Here is a 19,271-nt window from a genome sequence, read left to right on the forward strand (position 1 = left end):
TTTCTCCACAAAAAACATCACAGCCGTCTTGTGCTTAGGGGTACTAGATAATAGTTCAGCACTGTGTTTGGGGTGGGAGTAGAGGGGCACTTAAAACAGGAAAATCACCAGTAAAAAGCAACAAAAAAAATGCTAAAAACATGACTATGTGTGTATCGTGAAAACCACGTTTACAGTATGAGAGCTGAAATAAGACTGAGTGTTGCCTTTACCCTCATCAGTGCCTATCAGGCAAGTCACATTCTCTACCATGAATGTCCAGAAATACTATGGATATTGATCTGGGGATTACAAATAAATTTTAGTGAGAAAGTGAACTTGCCAATGCAGTATCTGTGAATAACCAGTATGGACTGTACACTGCTAAAGCTGTTTCTCTCTGTAGCTCAGCCCAGTTTGCTGTTTTGATCAAAGGGCGTATAACAGGTTCAGCAAACATCTAATCATTAAACAAGACATTAGTAATAAATTTTGCTGCCAGTTTTCAAGATGTTTGTGCATGATACTTCTGTACTATTTTCTGTGCTGTTCCAATGTGATGTCTTGTTACAAAAGTGTTAGAAATTGCACTTAAAAGACTCCATTTTTCTTTTTTCTTCCATTTCAGTCACTGGCAGTTTTCTTCTTAGTTACTGACAGCATCTGAAGGCACTAAGTAGGCCTCTACTGGTCCTCCCAAACAGCAATAATCTGACCTTTTGACAAATAAGGCTACCTGATTTAAAAAAAATTGTTTTCCATCAGTTGCGATTTCTGGCCCTTTCCCCCAACATCGTCCCATCTCTTGATTAGGTCAGCAATAATGTAACCAGTTAGATACCATTTAAATCAGTTTTTTGAAGGGATCTTGTTTCTTCTGATTTCCTACCTTGCCTTTTTCTTCCATGTAAATGGGTATTAGTTTACGTTTATTACTATCCTTTGTAGTTAATGCTGTCTTACAAGAAATAAAACCACCTGAATACCATCACCCTCAGTAAAGGCTGGGCTTCTCATGGTGGTGATAGAGGTAAAGAACCTGCCTGCCAATGCAGGAGACAAAACAATCTTATGCTTCCATCCCTGGGTCAGAAAGATCCCCTGGAGAAGGGCATGGCAAGCCACTCCAGTATTCTTGCCTGGAGAATCCCATGGACAAAAGAACCTAGCAGGCTACAGTCCATGGGGTGGCAAAGAGTCTGACACAACTGAGCGACCAATACACACATAGACACCGCCCCTCCCCCACCTTTAACTGGGAGGTAAGCTTGGATTTTTTCACTCTTCCAATATGCCTATTAGTCACTGTGTAGTGGCAGAGTCTGACACCACTGAGCGACCAAAACACACACACACACACACACACACACACACACACTCCTTAACTGGGAGGGTATACTTGGATTTTCCTCCTCCAAATATGCCCATGTTGCCACTGAGTCTGTAGCAGTCTATAAAATTCAATTTGCAGCAAATCATTTAGCGCCCCGCCCGCCTTGCCCCGAGGCCTTTATTTGTGCTTCCCTGGTGGCTCAGTTGGTAAAGAATCCACCTGCGAAGCAAGAGACCTGAGCTCCAACCCTCGGTTAGGAAGATCCCCTGGAGAAGGAAATGACAACTCACTCCAGTTTTCGTGTACCTGGGAAACCCCATGGACAGAGGCGCCTGCTGGGCTACAGTCCATGAGGTCACAAAGAGCCGGACATGACTTAAGGACTAAACCATCACCAACACACACACACACGTAAAGCTTAATTGGGGAGTATACTTGGATTTTTCCCCCCCTAAATATGCCACTGTGCCTGTAGCAGTCTATAAAATTCAATTTGCAGCAACTCATTAGCACTTCCCAGGTCTTATTGGAGCTTCTCTGGTGACTCAGTTGGTCAAGAATCCGCCTGCAATGCAGGAGACTCAAGTTCAATCCCTGGGTTGGGAAGATCCCCAAGAGAAGAAAATGGCAATTCACTTCTGTATTCTTGCCTGGAAAATCCCATGGACAGAGAGAGGAGCCTGGTGGGCTACAGTCCAAGGGGTCGCAAAGAGTCGGCCACGACTCTGCGACTAAACCACCACCACCACCACCACCACCAGGCCTTAGTTCACCTGCGAAAAACTCCAGATGACTGGATCTGAGCGCGGACGAGCTAAAAGAGAGAAAAACGAGAAATAAAGGAGACGGTGGGGAGGTCGCGGCTGGGGGTGGAAAATATGAGTGTCCCCCTACATCAGCAGGTTCATCGGGTGTTTCAAAGCAGCGGCGCTCGCCCTTCCTCCGCGGGTCCTCACCTTGGTCTTCGAAGGCGCACGGGCTTCGGGCACAAAGCACGGTGACCCTGAACACCACCGCCCCTTTCCCCGCGCTTCCGGGGGTGACTTACTTCTGTGAGGCCGAAGGCCTAGCTCCGGGTCTGCCCGCCGGTCTGAGGCGGGAGCGAGGCCCCGGTTTCCTAGGAGAGGGCCTCGCGGGAGCTCGCGCCGCCGCGCACGGAGCGAGCACCTGGGCCCACCACCGTCCGCCCGCCGCCCAACCACGGGCTTCCCGGCCGGAGCCAGCAGGGGCAGGGGCGGGGGCGAAGGCGGGGGCGGCGGCCGGCGCGCTCCTTCGCGCGCCCCCCGCCCCCCGCGCCGCCGGGCGCACGCGCAGCAGCGCAGCCGCCCTTATTTAGTCCGCGATGGCTCCTTGCACGCCCCACCGGCCTCCTCCCATAGACGCTGCCCGCCCCGCGCGCCCCGGGGCTCCCGGGACCAGCCTCGGGCGGCTCCCCGAGCCCGACTACCCCTAAACCGGAACGGCGGCGGCCGAAAGGGCGCGTGCGGACCGGTAGCGGCGACCGGAAAAAGCGGACGGGTCGCGAGGAGGCGAACCAGGCCGCGGAGGAAGAGGAGGGCCGGGACGAGCCGAGGTTTGCCGAAGGCGGCGTTTCGGCGCGCGCGAGGGTGGGAGAGGAGGGGCGCGGCGGAAACTGCCGAGGATTTCCGAAGGCCGCAGCGGCCGAGTTGCCCGGATGTAGTTGGTGGAGCGGCAGCGGCGGCACCAGCGGCGGCGGCGGCGGCAGGAGGAGGAGGCGGCGAAGGACCCAGCGGCGGCGGCGGCGGCGGCGGCGGGGGGAGGTGGGGAGGAGGCGGCGGAGCGGGAGGAGGAGAAGGCGGAGGAGGCAGTCGCGCTGTCCGCGGGGCGAGCAGGACGCGTCGTGTTGCCCCCTCCCCCCCACCCCCCGGTTCGCCGCTGCCCGGCCTGAGCTGAGCGTGAGCGTGGTGCGGACGGAGGAGATGGCCCGGGAGCGCCGGCGCCAGTGACGGGGAGGTGCTGAGCGTCGCCGAGGGCGCGCCGGGCCTGCGCCGCCCGCCGCCTGCGCGCCCGCCCGCCGCCGCCGTCTCCCGCGGCCGCTCCCCCCTCCCCGACACACGCTCACAGGCCGGGCATTGATGGTAATGTATGCGAGGAAACAGCAGAGGCTCAGTGATGGGTAAATCGTCTTTTCGTTTCGAGGCGGCGGGGCGGGCGGCGGGGGGGCGCTCCTTCTCATCTGGGCCGGCCGCGCCGCCATTTTTGTTGTTAACCCTGATCCGGAGCGACCGGGAGGGGGAGCGGCCGCGCGGGCGGCGGCGGGCGAGGGGGGAGTCGGGGGTGGACGGCCGCGGGCGGCGGCGGCCCCTCGCCGGCGGGAGCCCGTGTGAGTGCGTGTGAGAGGTGTGAGCGAGAGCGTGTGCGCGCGGCGGGAGGGCGGGCTGCCGGGGGCCGGAGCGCCGCTGGGATTCGGGGCGGGGGGCTTTCTGCGGGCTCTGCGCGGGGGGCCCGTTCTCCTGCCTCAGGTGGCCTTTTCTTCTGTTTTCCAGCTGTCACGACCGGCGGGGGGACGCGCAGCCTTACCAGGTACCACGGGGCGGGCGCGGGCTTCGGGGCTGGCGGGGCCGGCGGGGGAGGGAGGAGCCGCTACTCGAGCGCAGGCTTCACAGGTCGCTGCAGGCCCTTCGGGGCCACAGACGCGAAACCCGCTTGGCGGGGCCGGAAACCCTGCTCTCGCTTCCCGGGGCGCTCGCCGGCGAGGGGTGGGGGCTTAGTTTGACAGGTGACGGGAGGAAGTTCAAGTTCTTTTTGCGGGGGGGTGGGGGGGAAGGGAATAAAAATTGATTCTCATCCAGGAAGGACCTGACTCGGTTATTCGGGTGTGCGGGACTCGGTAGGACGAGGTGTTCAGTAACTCTGGAATCACCTTCATTTGTTGTTTTGGGGGAACTAAAAGTTAGCGCAGAGGTATCAGAATTAGACGGAAGGGCAGGAAGAAGTCACTAATGGGTTTGCAACTCTTTAAGTGTGTTGTAAACCATTACCCCTTCCCAGTTTGTTTTCAGTGCACATAATTGTCTTTAGTGAAAGATGGCGCTTTTCTTTCTGTAGAAATTGAGATCTTTGAGTACTTGGGTAATTCATTGTCATGAAAGGAGTTCTAGGTACATAGTTTTCTTTTTGTGACAGCTTCGTGTAACATTGTAAAAATTTTTTTGAAAGAGTTGGCCCCTGTTTTCCGTGGGAGGGAATTTCATTAATTTGTATCTCTGCGGTGACCCTAGAAGTAAATACTTCTTGCATCTGACCACTTAAAGGATAGGAGAGCGGGTTTCCAAGCTAACGGTTGTGTTTCTGGATAGCATGAGTTAAAGTTCTAGTTAAAAATCTAGGTTCCTTGACGGGTAAAACACTGTGCATTACATTTGGATAGGTCAGCGATTAAACTGTTGAATCACTCTAAAACATGGTTAACTATGCATTTAAAAAGACAGCTATATAATGGTTGTCTTAAATATATTAAATGTTTTTTGAGGGAGTTCCATTAAGTTCCATTAGGATAGGTCAGAAATAAGAGCCTACATTTCTATACCTTAAAATTGTTTCCCATGCCTGCAAGAGTAAACTAGATCTGAAATGCCTTACTTACTTGAATCCAAGAATTGGAGAAATTTTGATGAGAATTCTCTGAATTCTGATGCTTTTTTTAGGTCAGATTGAAGAAACGTGTTTATGCTTATTTGTTTGTGTTAAGCATAGTTGCAGAGCAAAAACATTACAGTAGTACTCAGTGAATACTTTAGATTAAACTTTTTAACTCCCAGAAAAGCTTGAGTTAATTTGCCAAAGGGTTGATTTCTTGTGTTTACAAGATGATTAATGGAAGGTTTTTTTTAAAAAACATATTTTGATATGTGTGAGGAGCCTTACAATAACTCATGTTTAAGTCTTGTGTGAATAACTTAAAGGCAGAATTAAAAAAGAAAATTTCAGTTTTACCAATGCATAAAACTGAATGTAGTTAATATAGCAAATTTTATGATAGAACTAACTTACGAAATTAAAAGTTTGATTTCTTTTTTATTTTGGGGGGGTGATGTTTTACAGGCACTTAAGTATTCATCGAAGAGTCACCCCAGTAGTGGTGATCACAGACATGAAAAAATGCGAGACGCCGCAGATCCTTCACCACCAAACAAAATGTTGCGGAGATCTGATAGTCCTGAAAACAAATACAGTGACAGCACAGGTCACAGTAAGGCCAAAAATGTGCATATTCACAGAGTTAGAGAGAGGGATGGTGGTGAGTAGCTTTTTTTTATTGAAACTTACATTTATTAATAATTCTATGTAAGACAAAAAGTTTGTCATATTTCCAGCTTGCAAATGTTACTAAATGGTTATGTCATCAGAATATTTTGATTCCTAAACAAATTATGTAGAAATAAGATGCTGACCCCAGCATCCACAGCTCGACCCCAGTGGGTGATAATTAGAGGATGCATTTATGAATGTAGCCTACCAGTGCTTTATTAATGGTGAATGACATGCAGGACATTTCTCCAAGAAAGGAACTTTCAGCTTTTCAACTTTCCAAGATTGCAGTTTGGCTTGGTTAATTTTGAGATCCTTGTTTCTACTTGAATTTATTTTTTAAGGAGTTCAGATGTGTGTTCTTGTGGTAAAGTATGAATTTAAAAATTTAGAAGGTTTTTTGAGACAGTTCGTGGGTTAAGAAAGTCATTTGTGATATAGGAAATTTTTGTTAGATTTTTTAAGAAAAATACTATTTTTCATATTTTCCAGTCTTATTAATGTAACTTTTATATCTACTCAGATACTCACCTTTTTAAAAGTTCATTTCAGTGGTTTTACCCTTCAGCTATTACTTTGCTTCAAGTTTTTTGTGGTAGGAGGCTGAAAATAAATTTTCAGATTTAATGTATCCAAAATTTACCAAAATAATCAGATTTCCTGTCTACATATGGCATTCATTGAGGGACAAACCGATTTCGCTAAGTCAATCATCTCTATTATTCATAAGATCTTAAAATTGCATAATAGATAATGTGTTTGAAATAAATACACCATTTTGATTGTGCTTTTATAAGCTTATAAGGAAACTCAGAGTCCCTCATGGCTTTCTGTCTCTGATTTTCAACTATCTTCAAATCCTGCTTCTTCTAGTTCTCTTTTTGCCTCCTGGGATAGAAATCAGCTATATTCAGTGTGATGAGATATTGGAAAACATTGACCTCCTCTGTATATAATTGCTGGGTTGAGGAAGTTAATAGTGGTCAGAGATTGCATGGAAAAAAAAAAGATTGCATGGATTTGGAATATTTGGATGGTTATTGAATGGGAGGGGTATATAGTTCTCTGTTAAATATAGCATAGCTGTATGCTACTTACACATATAAACATATTTGGAAATAACAGCTGGTGGATTTGGTTAATAAGTGTTAGAATTTGGGGGGCAAAATTAATAATTAATCTTCGGGGTAAGTTTTGTGTAGTGTTATGTTTAGCCTGAGATTCTATTACTAGTCACTATTATAGTGCATTTCATTTCAAATGTTAGGTCTTAGAAGGCAGTACTGTTTGTACTATATTGTGCTTTGTCTTTTTAAAATTTTGGTGATTGTGACTAAATAGGATGTGGCACCTCATCTCCTTAAAGATAATAAGTATCCCAGGTTCTCTTTTAGTGATTATGATCTGGTTAATCTGTCATCTACCCCCAAATCCAGAAAAGGGTTATTTTAGGTGCTCTAGGAAACTTCTGTAAATGCTTTCATGCATTTACAGTGAACTGTGTCTGATTAAGTTCTTTTACAGGTGAAATACTCGCAAGAACATTCTGTTGCTTAATGCTTAAATATTGAGCAAACATTGGGCGTCCACTGTGTGTCAGCAGTTGTGTGGTGTGCCTGGGAGTAATGCTGAGATGTGGTCCTGTCCTTGAAGCTGTTGCTAAAAGCTCTGACTCTGGAGAGCTACTTGTTTTTAGCTTATTGCTTTTTTTTCCTGTACTCTTCCCCACCCCCCCCACCCCCCGCCCCTTCATTTTGATTTTCATTTTCCTTCCTCTTGTTTGCTTTTAGTTTCCTTTTTATTTGCATCTGCTTGCTGATGTTTCTTTAGTTCCATTTGTAAGAAACTTATCTTTCTGATCTAGTCATTTGCTAAGGTAAGCCCCTTTTCTGATTTGCTTTTTAGCTATTTGCTTGTCTTCCTCTGGAGCCTTTTAACTAATACTAACTTCATCTCTGGTCTATATTATCTCTCATACACTTGGCTGCCATATTACTTTACACCACGGAGGAATAATAGCAAATACTATAAAATGAGATCTGTATTCTCGAGTGCAGAGAGCATCTTTGATGTTAATTCTGTGTTCTAAAGATGTGAAGTGGTGATTCTTCCTCAGTTAATTCTTAAGATATTTAAGTCATTATACTTTGACTCTAGCTGTTTTTTTCTTAACAATGAGAGTTTGAAACTAACATTTTAAAGTGAATATGTGTAATTTCATTGTAGGTGTTTGTATTCCCTGATATTTTTATCTTTATAAACTCAATTGTATATGTAGATAAATTTTTCACATAAAGATCAAAACCATTATTCAAAGTCAAATGCAAGTGAGCTGGATTCTCTGTGTACTCAGCATGTGTGAGTAACAATATAAGAACAGGTTACTATATTATTGAACTAATATAAAATTGATTTTTATTTTAGGATTTTAAAAAATCTAATGATTTTAATAAATGCGTAACTCAAGCGTCTATATACCCTCTACCTTACCCTACACTGCCCTGCTGGGCTTTACTGGCATCTGTCCACATCACAGTTTTTTTTTTTAGTTCTTCATGTCACCTTAGATTTCCTTAAAGTGCCAATTTAGAGTAATATATAAAAAGACTTTAAGACATACTAATACTGTAAGAAATCAGAAAGTAGGGATTGAGGATTGTTACTCCCTGCAGAAGATTGAAGTCTGCAGTGTAAAAGGATTTATTCCAACTAAGTTTGTACAGTTAAAGGAATTAGAGACTTTTATCCAATAGGATTTATGAAAGGGAGTTTAGATTATTTATTGTAACTAAGGGAAATTTTGTGACATAATATTACCTAAAAGTTAATTACTTGGTGGAAAGTTATTTTTACATATACTGTGATCAACTTGCAAAATATAATCTTTTGTTTAAAAATAACCAAAAGCAAGAATCTAAGGTACAGTCATTTGATTTTTTTTTTTTTTAATAGCTTAGGTTGAATTTGTACTTAATGGAATTTTTAAGCTCTTTCCATTTCATGAAAGTATGTTTTTCTTGATTAGTTCTACCGATAATTTTACCAAGTAACTTTCAGGATGATGCTAGTACCAGTGAGTTTAAGAATGAAGGGTAGCTTTATAGGAATTATGTAAAGCTGTTCCACAAAAGTTCAGCCTCTTGGGGGTTGTCCCATTTTTCTTATCTTCTCTCTAAGAATTAACTGTTAGAAACATCTTTTGGGGGGAGATAGCTTAGCTCAGTTGGTTAATTGAAATCGAAAAAAATTACTCTCTATTCGTTGCCTGAATTGTGGGAATTAAGTGATTTTCTATAGCTTTTAAAGTTAGTATTCAAATATTTTTGAGTACAAAGGAAAAATTGCCTTAGTGTTTACATTGCTAAATTTTTTTTAAAGTTTTTCCCTGCATAATGGAAGTACCCCCCCCCCCTTTTTTGGGGTCATTTACCCATATTTGGAGAAATTGGGAAATTTAATCCAATTTTCAAACGACAATTACTGTAACATTTGAAGGAATTGTTATTCAGTAGGAAGTATTTGGGGATAACTTGTTTTTATAGTTTTAAAAATATAATTTAGTAATATTTTAGTATTCTCACATTAAATAGACTGATAATTGCATAGTATGACTTTTGTGGTTCTTTGAATAACCTTACACTGGAATAAAATGAAATGTGTTTTGCATTTGTTACGTTAGAAAGTGCTATAAAAATGAACAGTCTCATTTGATCCTTGCATTGACCCTGGAAGGTAGGTAGAACAAATAGTATCCCTGTTTTATAGTTTATGGATGAGGGAATATTGACTTGTGTGAAAGGAGCCAATAGTAAGATTCGTCTAGAAACGGGCTTCCCAGATGGCACAAGTGGTGAAGACCCTGCCTGCCAATGCAGGAGACATGAGAGACTTCGTTCTATCCCTGGGTTGGGAAGATCCCCTGGAGGAGGGCATGGCAACCCATTCTTGGTATTCTTAAAGAGGTGGTTATTATGATATAATGGATTTCAGTTCACAGTCAAAACTATTTTGGTATGGTTTACTTTAAGATCTTAAATTTTAAGAAAGAAGGTGAAGTTGCTCAATTGTGTCCACCTCTTTGCCACCCCATGGACTGTAGCTTGCCAGGCTCCTCCGTCCTTGGGATTTTCCAGGCAAGAAGACTGGAGTGGATTGCCTAAGGCATTATTAATTGAACTGATTCAGTTATGCAAGATGTATTTAAAGTTCTTGGTGAACATGCTTAGGATTTGGGGTTCATAATTCACAGAAAATATATATTCTAGATGATCTTTCTGTTAAGCCTCTTTTTGTCTTATTCTTTTGTGCAGGATGGTTTGGGTTAAGTTGTGAATCATTTTGTTACGGTGCTGAAAAGAGTGGAGCTAGCAGTGAGCTGGGGTATCTTCATACCCCACATATGTACCTGGACTCTGCTTCTGGGACCTTATACTAAGTATTGGAGTTGTTGATTGTCAGTCATTTCAAAACCAGTTTTTTGGGGCTTGAAAATACATCCTACGAAGAGTCTCCTTTTTATGATTTATTTGATGCCTGGTAATTTTGAAAGCCCTTTTATATCCGGTCCCACAACCCTTTGAATTAGGCTGATCAGGATTATTCCTGTTTTACGATGAACATATAATCCAATTATGTAGCCTACTGTTAGCTATTGAAAGTAGAAAGCAAGTGTTTTTGCTATATGTAGAACCTTATCTCTACCTTACAGTTGTACTCCAACTATAACCATTTGGTTACATCTCAATAAACCCATCAAAAGTTGAAAATTCCGTAAGTTGGGAATGCATTTAATACGCCTAACCAACCTTAAATGTTCTGAGAACACTTACATGAACCTGCAGTTGGACAAAATTACCTAACACGGAGCCTGCTTTATAATAAAGGATTGAATATCTCATGTAACTTTCTACTGTACTGAGAGTGAAAAGCAGAATTGGCTGTAAGTGTAGGAGTTGTTTGCCCTTCTAATTACGTGGCTGACTGGGAAGTCCGTCTCCCTGCTGCTGCCACCCCATCCTTGGTATATCACTAGCCTGGGAAGAGAGCAGAATTCACAATTAGAAGTGTGCTTTCCATTCTGCATGCCTGTTGCTTCCACATCATTGTAAGGCCAAGAGATCCTAAGTTGAACTGTGGTATATACTTAAAATTGTTATTCTCTCCTCTTACTTGGGCTGTTCAAGAGCCTCTTAAGTGGTGTCCCGCATCCTTTTTGCTTCATACTGTTAGTCACAACACATAGCCAGAGTGGTCCAGATAAAATGCCAGTCAGCTTACATCACTCAGGCTCAAGACCCTCCCTTGACCCTCTTACTTACCAATGCCTGTAATAGGCTCTTTGTAAAATCTGGTGTCTGGGTGTTTGTGATGCTCTGTCCGCATTGGCCCTCAGGAAATTTGTTCTGGTCTCAAGAGTTCAGCTCCTTGTTTCTGGGATGCTCATCTTTCTGAATGTCCTCCTGATGCCGTCTCATTCCAGTAGGGTGTCAGCTTCAGCACCCCCTCCCCTAGAGGCCCACTTACCCTTCTGATGACTCAAACAGCTCCCTGTCATCCTCTGTCCTGTCTGCTGCTTTGTTCCTTCCTTGTACTTAAAGTGACCTGATGTTACTTATTTCTAGTCATTCTGTTATAGCACATGTTACTGAAAGTTACCATACCGTGCAAAGTTGCACCCTGGGATTTATAGGGAAAATGTGATAGGGACACAGTATTCAAAAACATTGTCAATGACACATTAAAAGAGGAACTTTACAAATATTTTGATATAACTTTGTTAAATGGTTAAGGAGTTAACTAACAGTATAGTTAATAATAGCATTTTAGTTTGCTAATGACCTGAAATTAGCTTGTGGAAAGGTTGCAGTTTATGAGTTATTGTGAAATGATGGAAGGAAGGTTATCTGAAGTAACCCTCTGAAAATTGTAACCAACTGTGGGTGGATATGACTCCTAACTGGAAGAACTGGGGTAACTGGCAGGTATTTGAGATGTGTGTCTGTCCTGTGAATGTGTATGTAGCTTGGTCAGCTGGGTGCAGCTGGTGTTTCTCAGCAGATGAAATTGTTTGTAGGTAAGTGGGAAATTTGTGTTATGCTCAGATAGTTTCCTGATAAATCAATAAGACTCAAACTAGATTAAAAAAAAAAAGCAGTGTTATAGCAGAACTGACAGTTGCTTGTCCTCTGGAACACACTCCACCAGAATAGGGAGTGAGTTTCTTAATGTTTTTATCCCCTAATATCCCAGCGGCCTAGAACAGTGCTCCACACTGGAGCGTTTTAGTAAATGGGTAGATGAAAGAATACTGGGTTTGTCATTATGATTTAAGGAAATGAAATTGCGGTTTTCTGGAACAGTGTTTCTCAAACTTGTATGTGTATACGAAACATCTGGGGATCTTGCTGAAATGCATGTTTTAGTTCGTCAGTCTAGGGTGGGGCCCAAGGCTCTGCCTTTTTAAGAAGATCCCAGATGTTGCCCATGTTGCTGGTTGCGCATGAGTAACAGGGTGCTAGAGCACACTGCCCAGTGGAGAGAAACTGTGAGCCACAAAGGCAAGTCACCTGTGCAGATTTCTGATAGCCATGTTGAAGTAAAAGTGAAGTGAGTTTAGCATATTTTATATAATGTATATAAAATATTCGTTTCAGGACATACTTGATTTTTTTAAAACTAAAGATTCCAATTTTTTGCAAAGTCTTTGAAATCTGTTGTTTTGTGCTTATAGCATAATAAAATTGGGACCAGCTTCATTTCCTGTGCCTACTTGCCACATGTGGTTAGTGACTACTGAATTGGACAGCAGAGTTCTAGAGAATATGGTCACTCTGTTGACATATTTAGCTTTACACATATTCCTGTTTTTCTAAAATTTTTTATCCGCTTGAGTTCTGAAATAGGACGTTTATGCAAGGCAAGGTTGGAGTTAATGGGCCCTTGGACTGTTTAGTGCTGCTTGTACTAAAATTGTTCTTTGTTCTTACAAATTTATTATAGTAAAACCAGGAAATGCAGAGGAGGGAAAATGACATTGCCTCAAATCCTGTCAGTTTTTATAGGACTCCTTCTTGTGCCATAAAATACCAGAAGAATTCTATACGTAGCCTTTGTAGAGTTTCTATTAAAAATGGTTAGATTTTATGGTTTTATTTGACTTGTCTTTAGTATATTTTCTCAGTGGATTCAATACTAGGTATGTTGACAGTATCAGTCTGAGAGGCCTGAGGAGGTAAACTTTCAGTTAGTGCTCAGAGAATGTGCATATTTACCTTTCATCCTTAACCAGTGGGTGAAGCCATTTTTCAGTTAGTTGTTTAAGGCCAGGCGCTGATACTTGTAGTGGGGTGGTGACTTTAGGCCTGTTACTTAATGTGTGTTTTTGTGTCCATTCCCTGAGCATTGTTGTGGGGTTGAATGCAAATTATGGTATTTAAAACACTTGTAAAGCATTTAGCTGAGTGTTCAGACTGACATAGTGAGTTATTAGGTTTATTCTTATTCCTTGACTAATTAGGAGTTGGTGTCAGTCAGATCAGCAGCCCCAGGCCTCAAGCTACTCTTGGATTCTTACTTCTTCCTTAGAAAGGAGCATCCTAGATATTTCACTTGCCAGTTGAGGAACCTGGTCAGTGAGAGCTGCATGAAGGGGCCTGCAGGGCTGTGCTGACTTGCTCCCTGCTCATACCCAGAACTCTGCAGTTGAGAGATTTTTAGGATTGATGGAAGGGGAAACCTAAACACATGTTTATTATGATTACCCCAAATTGGGCTGTCTGTTCAAATCACCTAGGAAGCTTTTAAAGCTGAAAGTTCCTGAGTCCATCTGAAGTACCGTGAATCAGAGCAATGGAGGAGGATGGAGCATAGAAAACTGAATTTTTAAAAACAAACACTGGTTTAATTTCATATTTACCAACTGCATATGTAGGGAGAGTACACACAAGAGGAGGATCCTCGGAGAAAATGAGATATTAAGGAATGTGAATTTTATCATTAGGACTCTAGAAGTAGGGTGGTTGGTTGCCAAATCATAGTCTGCTTTCTTGAGTTTCAAAGAATTCTCTTCTGTCACCTTCTGTCTGAGTCACAGATAATAGTATAATTTGTATGCACTTACACATTAAATAGTGAAGTTAGCATCCTGTGGCATCTAATGTGGTAGTTAATGCCCTAGAGTAGAACTGGTATGGCCACTAGAGTGTCTTACTAGTATTAGCAGCTCGACAGACCAGTAGGATCTATTTGGGTAGTATCTGAAGCCACTGCTATTTCTTCAGATGAAATGTCTTTGGCACATCATGTCTCCCCCCAACCCTCACATTGCCATGCCATCAGGCTTTCCTGAGACAGTTCAGTGCTAAACTTGATTTAGTTTTTGTCCTTTTGGAAAGTAAAGCCTTTACCCAAGTTGGTATACTCAGATTGACTTTGGGTGTTAGCAAACAGTTTTCTTGAAATTGACCTTTAGGAGTAGGATTGACCCCTGAACAGGATTTTGAGTTGGGATGGCAACAGACCTCCCCCACTCCGCACTGCAATTCTGTGTGTTAACTTTATACAGTCCATCATCCTTACCCATGATTCCACATTTCAGATTAAACTAACTTCTGGTCGTGTAGTACTATCAATGCATTTATTGAAAAGACATCTATGTGTAAGTTGACCCATGCAGTTCAAACCTCTGTTGGTCAAAAACAAAACTTTAAAAATTTAAAGAGGCCACTTAAGTCTTCCATACACTATGTAATGAAAATTAAAATCATTTAATTTTCATGAGCATGGCTGATGTATTTAGATAATGCTAGTCTTTTGGTTTAATCTCTCATTCCTTCTGAGTTACATGACAGCATGCCCAAAAGAGCATGGCATTGTGTTGGCATCTTCTGAAGGGTTTTGACTAAACTGTATTATATTCAGAACTGGTCCTTTCTGGTAGCCAAAAAGCAACTCTAGTAAAAGATATTATTTTGGAATGTTTGGTCAGATGAGATCATGGTGAATATTTCTGCATTTAATAATACACTTACCAAGAAAAAGTTTTCTGACTTTTCAAACTTTTTTATAAAGTGTGCTCTGGTTGATTATGCAAACTTTTGTTGAAGCCCTGAGGGAAACATGGGATCTGTGACACAGTAAGATGGGCAGTTAGAAGTGGTGTTTTTTGCTGTCCTACAGCCTTTTCTGTGATGATTTGTCCCTGCTGATTGTTAGCTCCTTATTCAGGTTTTAAAGCCTTCTTATTTAATACTGTATATGTAGAGATTAAGTCTTGTTTATCATGAGATGTTTAAGTTATAAGGACTATTGTTAAGGGTTAAGTCACAAGGCTATTCTTTCTAAAGCTGAAGACTAACCTTAACTTTGTATTTTTGTGTAATTATGGTAGTTCCTTTTTAATATAGCTTAAATGTCAGTGTTCGTTATTTTGCAAAAGTAGACCAAGTTACTTGGTCCTTCAAAATCTCCTCTTTGATTTGGGCCAGTTTTATTTATTATTTCCTCGACAATCAGTTTAGTAAGTGACACTAAAGCTGAAACTCCAGTACTTTGGCCACCTCATGCGAAGAGTTGACTCATTGGAAAAGACTCTGATGCTGGGAGGGATTGGGGGCAGGAGGAGAAGGGGACGACAGAGGATGAGATGGCTGGATGGCATCACTGACTCGATGGACGTGAGTCTGAATGAACTCTGGGAGTTGGTGATGGACAGGGAGGCCTGGCATGCTGTGATTCACGGAGTCGCAAAGACTCGGACACAACTGAGTGACTGAACTGAATATGGACTTTAGAATTGGGGTGTTCTTGATTCTTGGGAAGAACAGATTTTAAAATGTAGCACTCATTTTAGTATTTAAATGTTAAACTATTATTTTTAGTGCAGACGTTGATAATTACTACTTAATTTATATATAAGTTGATTTTCATTTTCATTACATAGTGTATGGAAGACTTAAGTGGCCTCTTTAAAGCAAGAGGACTACTAGGGGCCCTCATTTGCTAGTTGTTCAGTTGGACTTTGTTATCTTAGGAATCACATGCTTGTTCACGGCTTTTCCCCATTATGTCCTTGTTCATGGGCACACTGTACAGTTACGCTTTTTTAAAAAATTTATATTTGGCTCTGCTGGGTCTATCTTTGCTGCATGTAGGCTTTCTCTAGTTGTGGAAAGCAGGGGCTACTCTCTAGTTGGAGTGCTTGGGTTTCTTGTTGCGGTGACTTCTTGGTGACTTGGCTCAGGCTCTAAGGTACCTGGGCTTCAGTGGTTGCTGCATGTGAGTTCAGTAGCTGCAGCACATGGGCTTTGTTGCTCCACGGCACGTGGGATCTTCCCAGACTAGCAATGGAACTGGTGTCCCCTGCATTGCAAGGCAGATACTTAACAACTGGACTACCAGGGAAGCCTTACAATTAGGCTTTGAGGTTGTCCTTTTGTGTACTGATTTGGGGCACATTTGCCAGCCTTTGGTTATATAAAGCCTTGTATGGTTAGCACTGCTTGTTGTACTGTAGATTTGAGGTGATTAGGTTTTGGCTTAAGGAGGTAGAAGTAGAATTTAAGAGGGATTGCACTTGATTGTATTTTGAAGGAAAAACATTCTGGTGTCAAATCTAGATAGATCAGTTTGAACATGTATTTGTCATTGGGTGACCCATTACAGTCTTGTTTGTGAACTCTTATCAAATTTCTCTAGTAGGGAAACTTCTGAGTCATACACTGTAAAGTAAAATGGATTGACCTGTAAATTTTCTAAACTTTGCTGCTTTATTCATATTGCATTGATTTTAATGCAGAGTTATAGAATGATTTCATTTTAACTCAAGCCTAAATGTGATTTCAGTTTTGATTTTCCTTTTTTTAAAAGCCAAAGCTGTTTAAAAAGTATGCTTTCAAGTTTCTGAATGAATTTTATAAATCTGTATTTTAAAAATTCTTTGACTTTTTGCTATTCCAATTTTATTGGCCTTTTGAAATTAAGATTTTTCCTGTTATCTCAGAATACTTTAATTCTAGCAGAGGTTTTTGAAATGTTTGAAAATAATGTATTTTTCTCTTTAGATCTAGTTTAGAACTCTTTAAATCAAGTCCTAAAATGGATGCAGTAGATTACTATTGCTATACTATACAGATTCTATCATATAATACTATGCAATAGAAACCCTTGTATTTTTAATTTTTACTTGATCTGTTTTTAACAGGTGATTTTTCCCATACATGATAGTTGATTGTACTTATTTTTTAAAAGCATTTTTTGCTCTATGTGTTCTACCTTTCTGTACACGTAAAGATTCATCACTTATTTTTTTATGGGTGGTAATCTGAGGCTTTGCATGCTCAAACATGTCTTCATTTTGTTTCTATATATGGAGAATGATCTTTTTGCTAGATTAAAATCATTTTCCTTGAATCTTTAAACATTTTTTTTGACACTACTTCTAAATTGATAACTGATCATAGTTGCAAATGAGAACTCCACATCAAACCTAGTTCTTGTTTATAAGTGGCTTATCCTTTGGGATGCTGTGTCTTTCCCCTGCTCTCCTGTCCAGCTTGAGAATCTTAGGATTTCACCTTCACCAGTCTCTCCCTGTGTGTAGTCTTATTTGGATACTTTTGCTAAGGGCTATTTTAGCCTGAGGATAGTCCTTAGAAAGAGACTTTGCATCCTTTCTCCTCTTCCTGCCACCCTCCCCCATTCTTTAAAGTTATTTCTGATTCATCTCCCTTTGGAATCGGTGTTAGATGTGTTTTGGTTTCATTCTTACCTCTTGATTGGTAAAAAGTAGGTGTTGGGATAACTTTTTGAGTGAGAACAGAGTACATTATACTCTGGGGAGAAGACTCCCATGACAGGTTCTTCTAGTGCCATGCTGCTGCTGCTGCTAAGTCGATTCAGTCGTGTCCGACTCTGTGCGACCCCATAGACTGCAGCCCACGAGGCTCCCCCGTCCCTGGGATTCTCCAGGCAAGAACACTGGAGTGGGTTGCCATTTCCTTCTCCAGTGCATGAAAGTGAAAAGTGAAAGTGAAGTTGCTCAGTTGTGTCCAACTCCCAGCGACCCCATGGACTGCAGCCTACCAGGCTCCTCCGTCCGTGGGATTTTCCAGGCAAGAGTACTGGAGTGGGGTGCCATTGCCTTCTCCATCTAGTGCCATAGTTATACTGAAAGCTGTGTTCATTTTATTCACCTGTTAAAAGTTTTATTTTTTGGATGATGTATTTTTAATTTTTAAATGCCTTATAATTTGATTCAATAGAAACTCTTGAGATTTTATATAATATTTTAGTTTTTTTCCATGTCAAATATATGACCGCAGAAAGTTTTCAGTCGGGGTTTGCTGCCTCTCTTGTATGTTACCGATTTCCTCAGGCATTTGCTGTTTGAAGTTGTCTGTTCATGTTTGAAAGAGTTTAGGTTAGTTAGTCACTGTCCAAAAAAATGTGTAGTTGAAAGTGTTGAATATCTGAGCTGTCCAGTGTGGCAGCCACTAACCACATGTGCCTATTGAGTATTTGAAATGTGGCTAATGCACCCAAGAAGTTTTAATGCTTTTAAATTTAGCCCATTGCTGTTACGGCATTTTCTCTCTGCAGTATTGTGATTTCTCCTTTTGCAATTGCTAATAATCTTTTGGCTGCCAAGTCCACTGAAAACCTTCCAGATGTTCTTAAGACCTTTGAAGTGATTTTGCCTTTCTTATTGATAGCTTCTTGATGTTTAATTTTCTTGGCTTTCCTTTCGTTGCAGCTGGTAGCAGCTCTTTCTGAGCTCCGAGTCTCATTTACCTGCACTGACATGTCAGTGTTCTTTGCATTGTTCTGTTTTTGCTGCACCCTATCCTTGGATTTCCAGGCTCACAGGGTTTCTTGCTTATTAGGCATATTTCATGTGATGTTCCATGGATTCCTGAAGTCTGTTCTTGAGTATTCCCTGACCTGGGTACTACTTGGGAAGTTATCCTTGATTCCTTTTCCTTTCCTTTCCTCATGTGTCTAGGAGGAATTCTAGACCGCATTACTCTCTTCCTAACTCATTTTTACAGGTGTGTCTGTTGTCTCTTTCCTTATGCATTGCTGTCTGAGTAAAGACTTGGCACTAGAAATATACATACTTTATGAAATAATATAATAATAATATACATAAATATAATATTATGTGTTAACAACATGATTGTCCAAATCTGTGAGTTTTCCTCCCTAATTCTTCATACGCTTACTTACCTGGATAGTCTTCCTATGTAGTATACATAGAAGACCCTGAAATGAAAAGAAAAGCTTTTACGTTCATGCTGGAAAGCTGGCAACTCAGAATAAATTTTCTGCTTGTAATGGTAGCTAGAAAACTTGAATTAAAAATCTTCTGGGAAAAAAATACTCTGAGTCACCGTGGCCGAGTCCAAACTTATCTCAGCCACCCTCTCCTCTCTCGTACAGTCGTGTCCAGTCCTAGAACATCAAATACTGTTGTGCCCCTTGTCTATGGTTTTGACAGCAAAACTGTCCTCTAGTCACTCCGCTTGGCAAACCTCTTAATACTTCAGGATCCCAGTTCTTTATTATATGAGCCTTCCCTGAACCTATTTCTCTTAAAGTTCCTGTCCAGTGAATTGTAATTGTTTACATACATGGTTTGCCTACTCTTAAGCTCCTAGAAGGCAGAGACTGTGTTTAATTTTATTGTATC

At 41.7% G+C, this 19,271-nt stretch overlaps 1 protein-coding gene across 9 annotated transcripts in view; it reads left to right on the forward strand.

Annotated features, from left to right (window-relative positions):
• Positions 1–2,611: 2,611 nt before the first annotated feature.
• The window catches only part of WAC (WW domain containing adaptor with coiled-coil), a 79,597-nt gene continuing 62,937 nt past the window's right edge, over positions 2,612–19,271 (forward strand). Inside the window, exons 1-3 of one of the 9 annotated variants that reach the window (XM_027559728.1) lie at positions 2,612–2,885; positions 3,820–3,856; positions 5,378–5,573. In XM_027559728.1, the coding sequence (XP_027415529.1) occupies positions 5,435–5,573 (139 nt within the window). In that variant the 5' untranslated portion in view covers positions 2,612–2,885; positions 3,820–3,856; positions 5,378–5,434. Of the gene's footprint in view, positions 2,886–3,089; positions 3,450–3,819; positions 3,857–5,359; positions 5,574–19,271 lie in introns of those variants that run through there. The other 8 variants (XM_027559733.1, XM_027559732.1, XM_027559731.1 and 5 more) reach the window with 8 other exon arrangements.

Source organism: Bos indicus x Bos taurus, chromosome 13 (assembly GCF_003369695.1).
Source record: "Bos indicus x Bos taurus breed Angus x Brahman F1 hybrid chromosome 13, Bos_hybrid_MaternalHap_v2.0, whole genome shotgun sequence".
Lineage (NCBI taxonomy): Eukaryota > Metazoa > Chordata > Mammalia > Artiodactyla > Bovidae > Bos > Bos indicus x Bos taurus.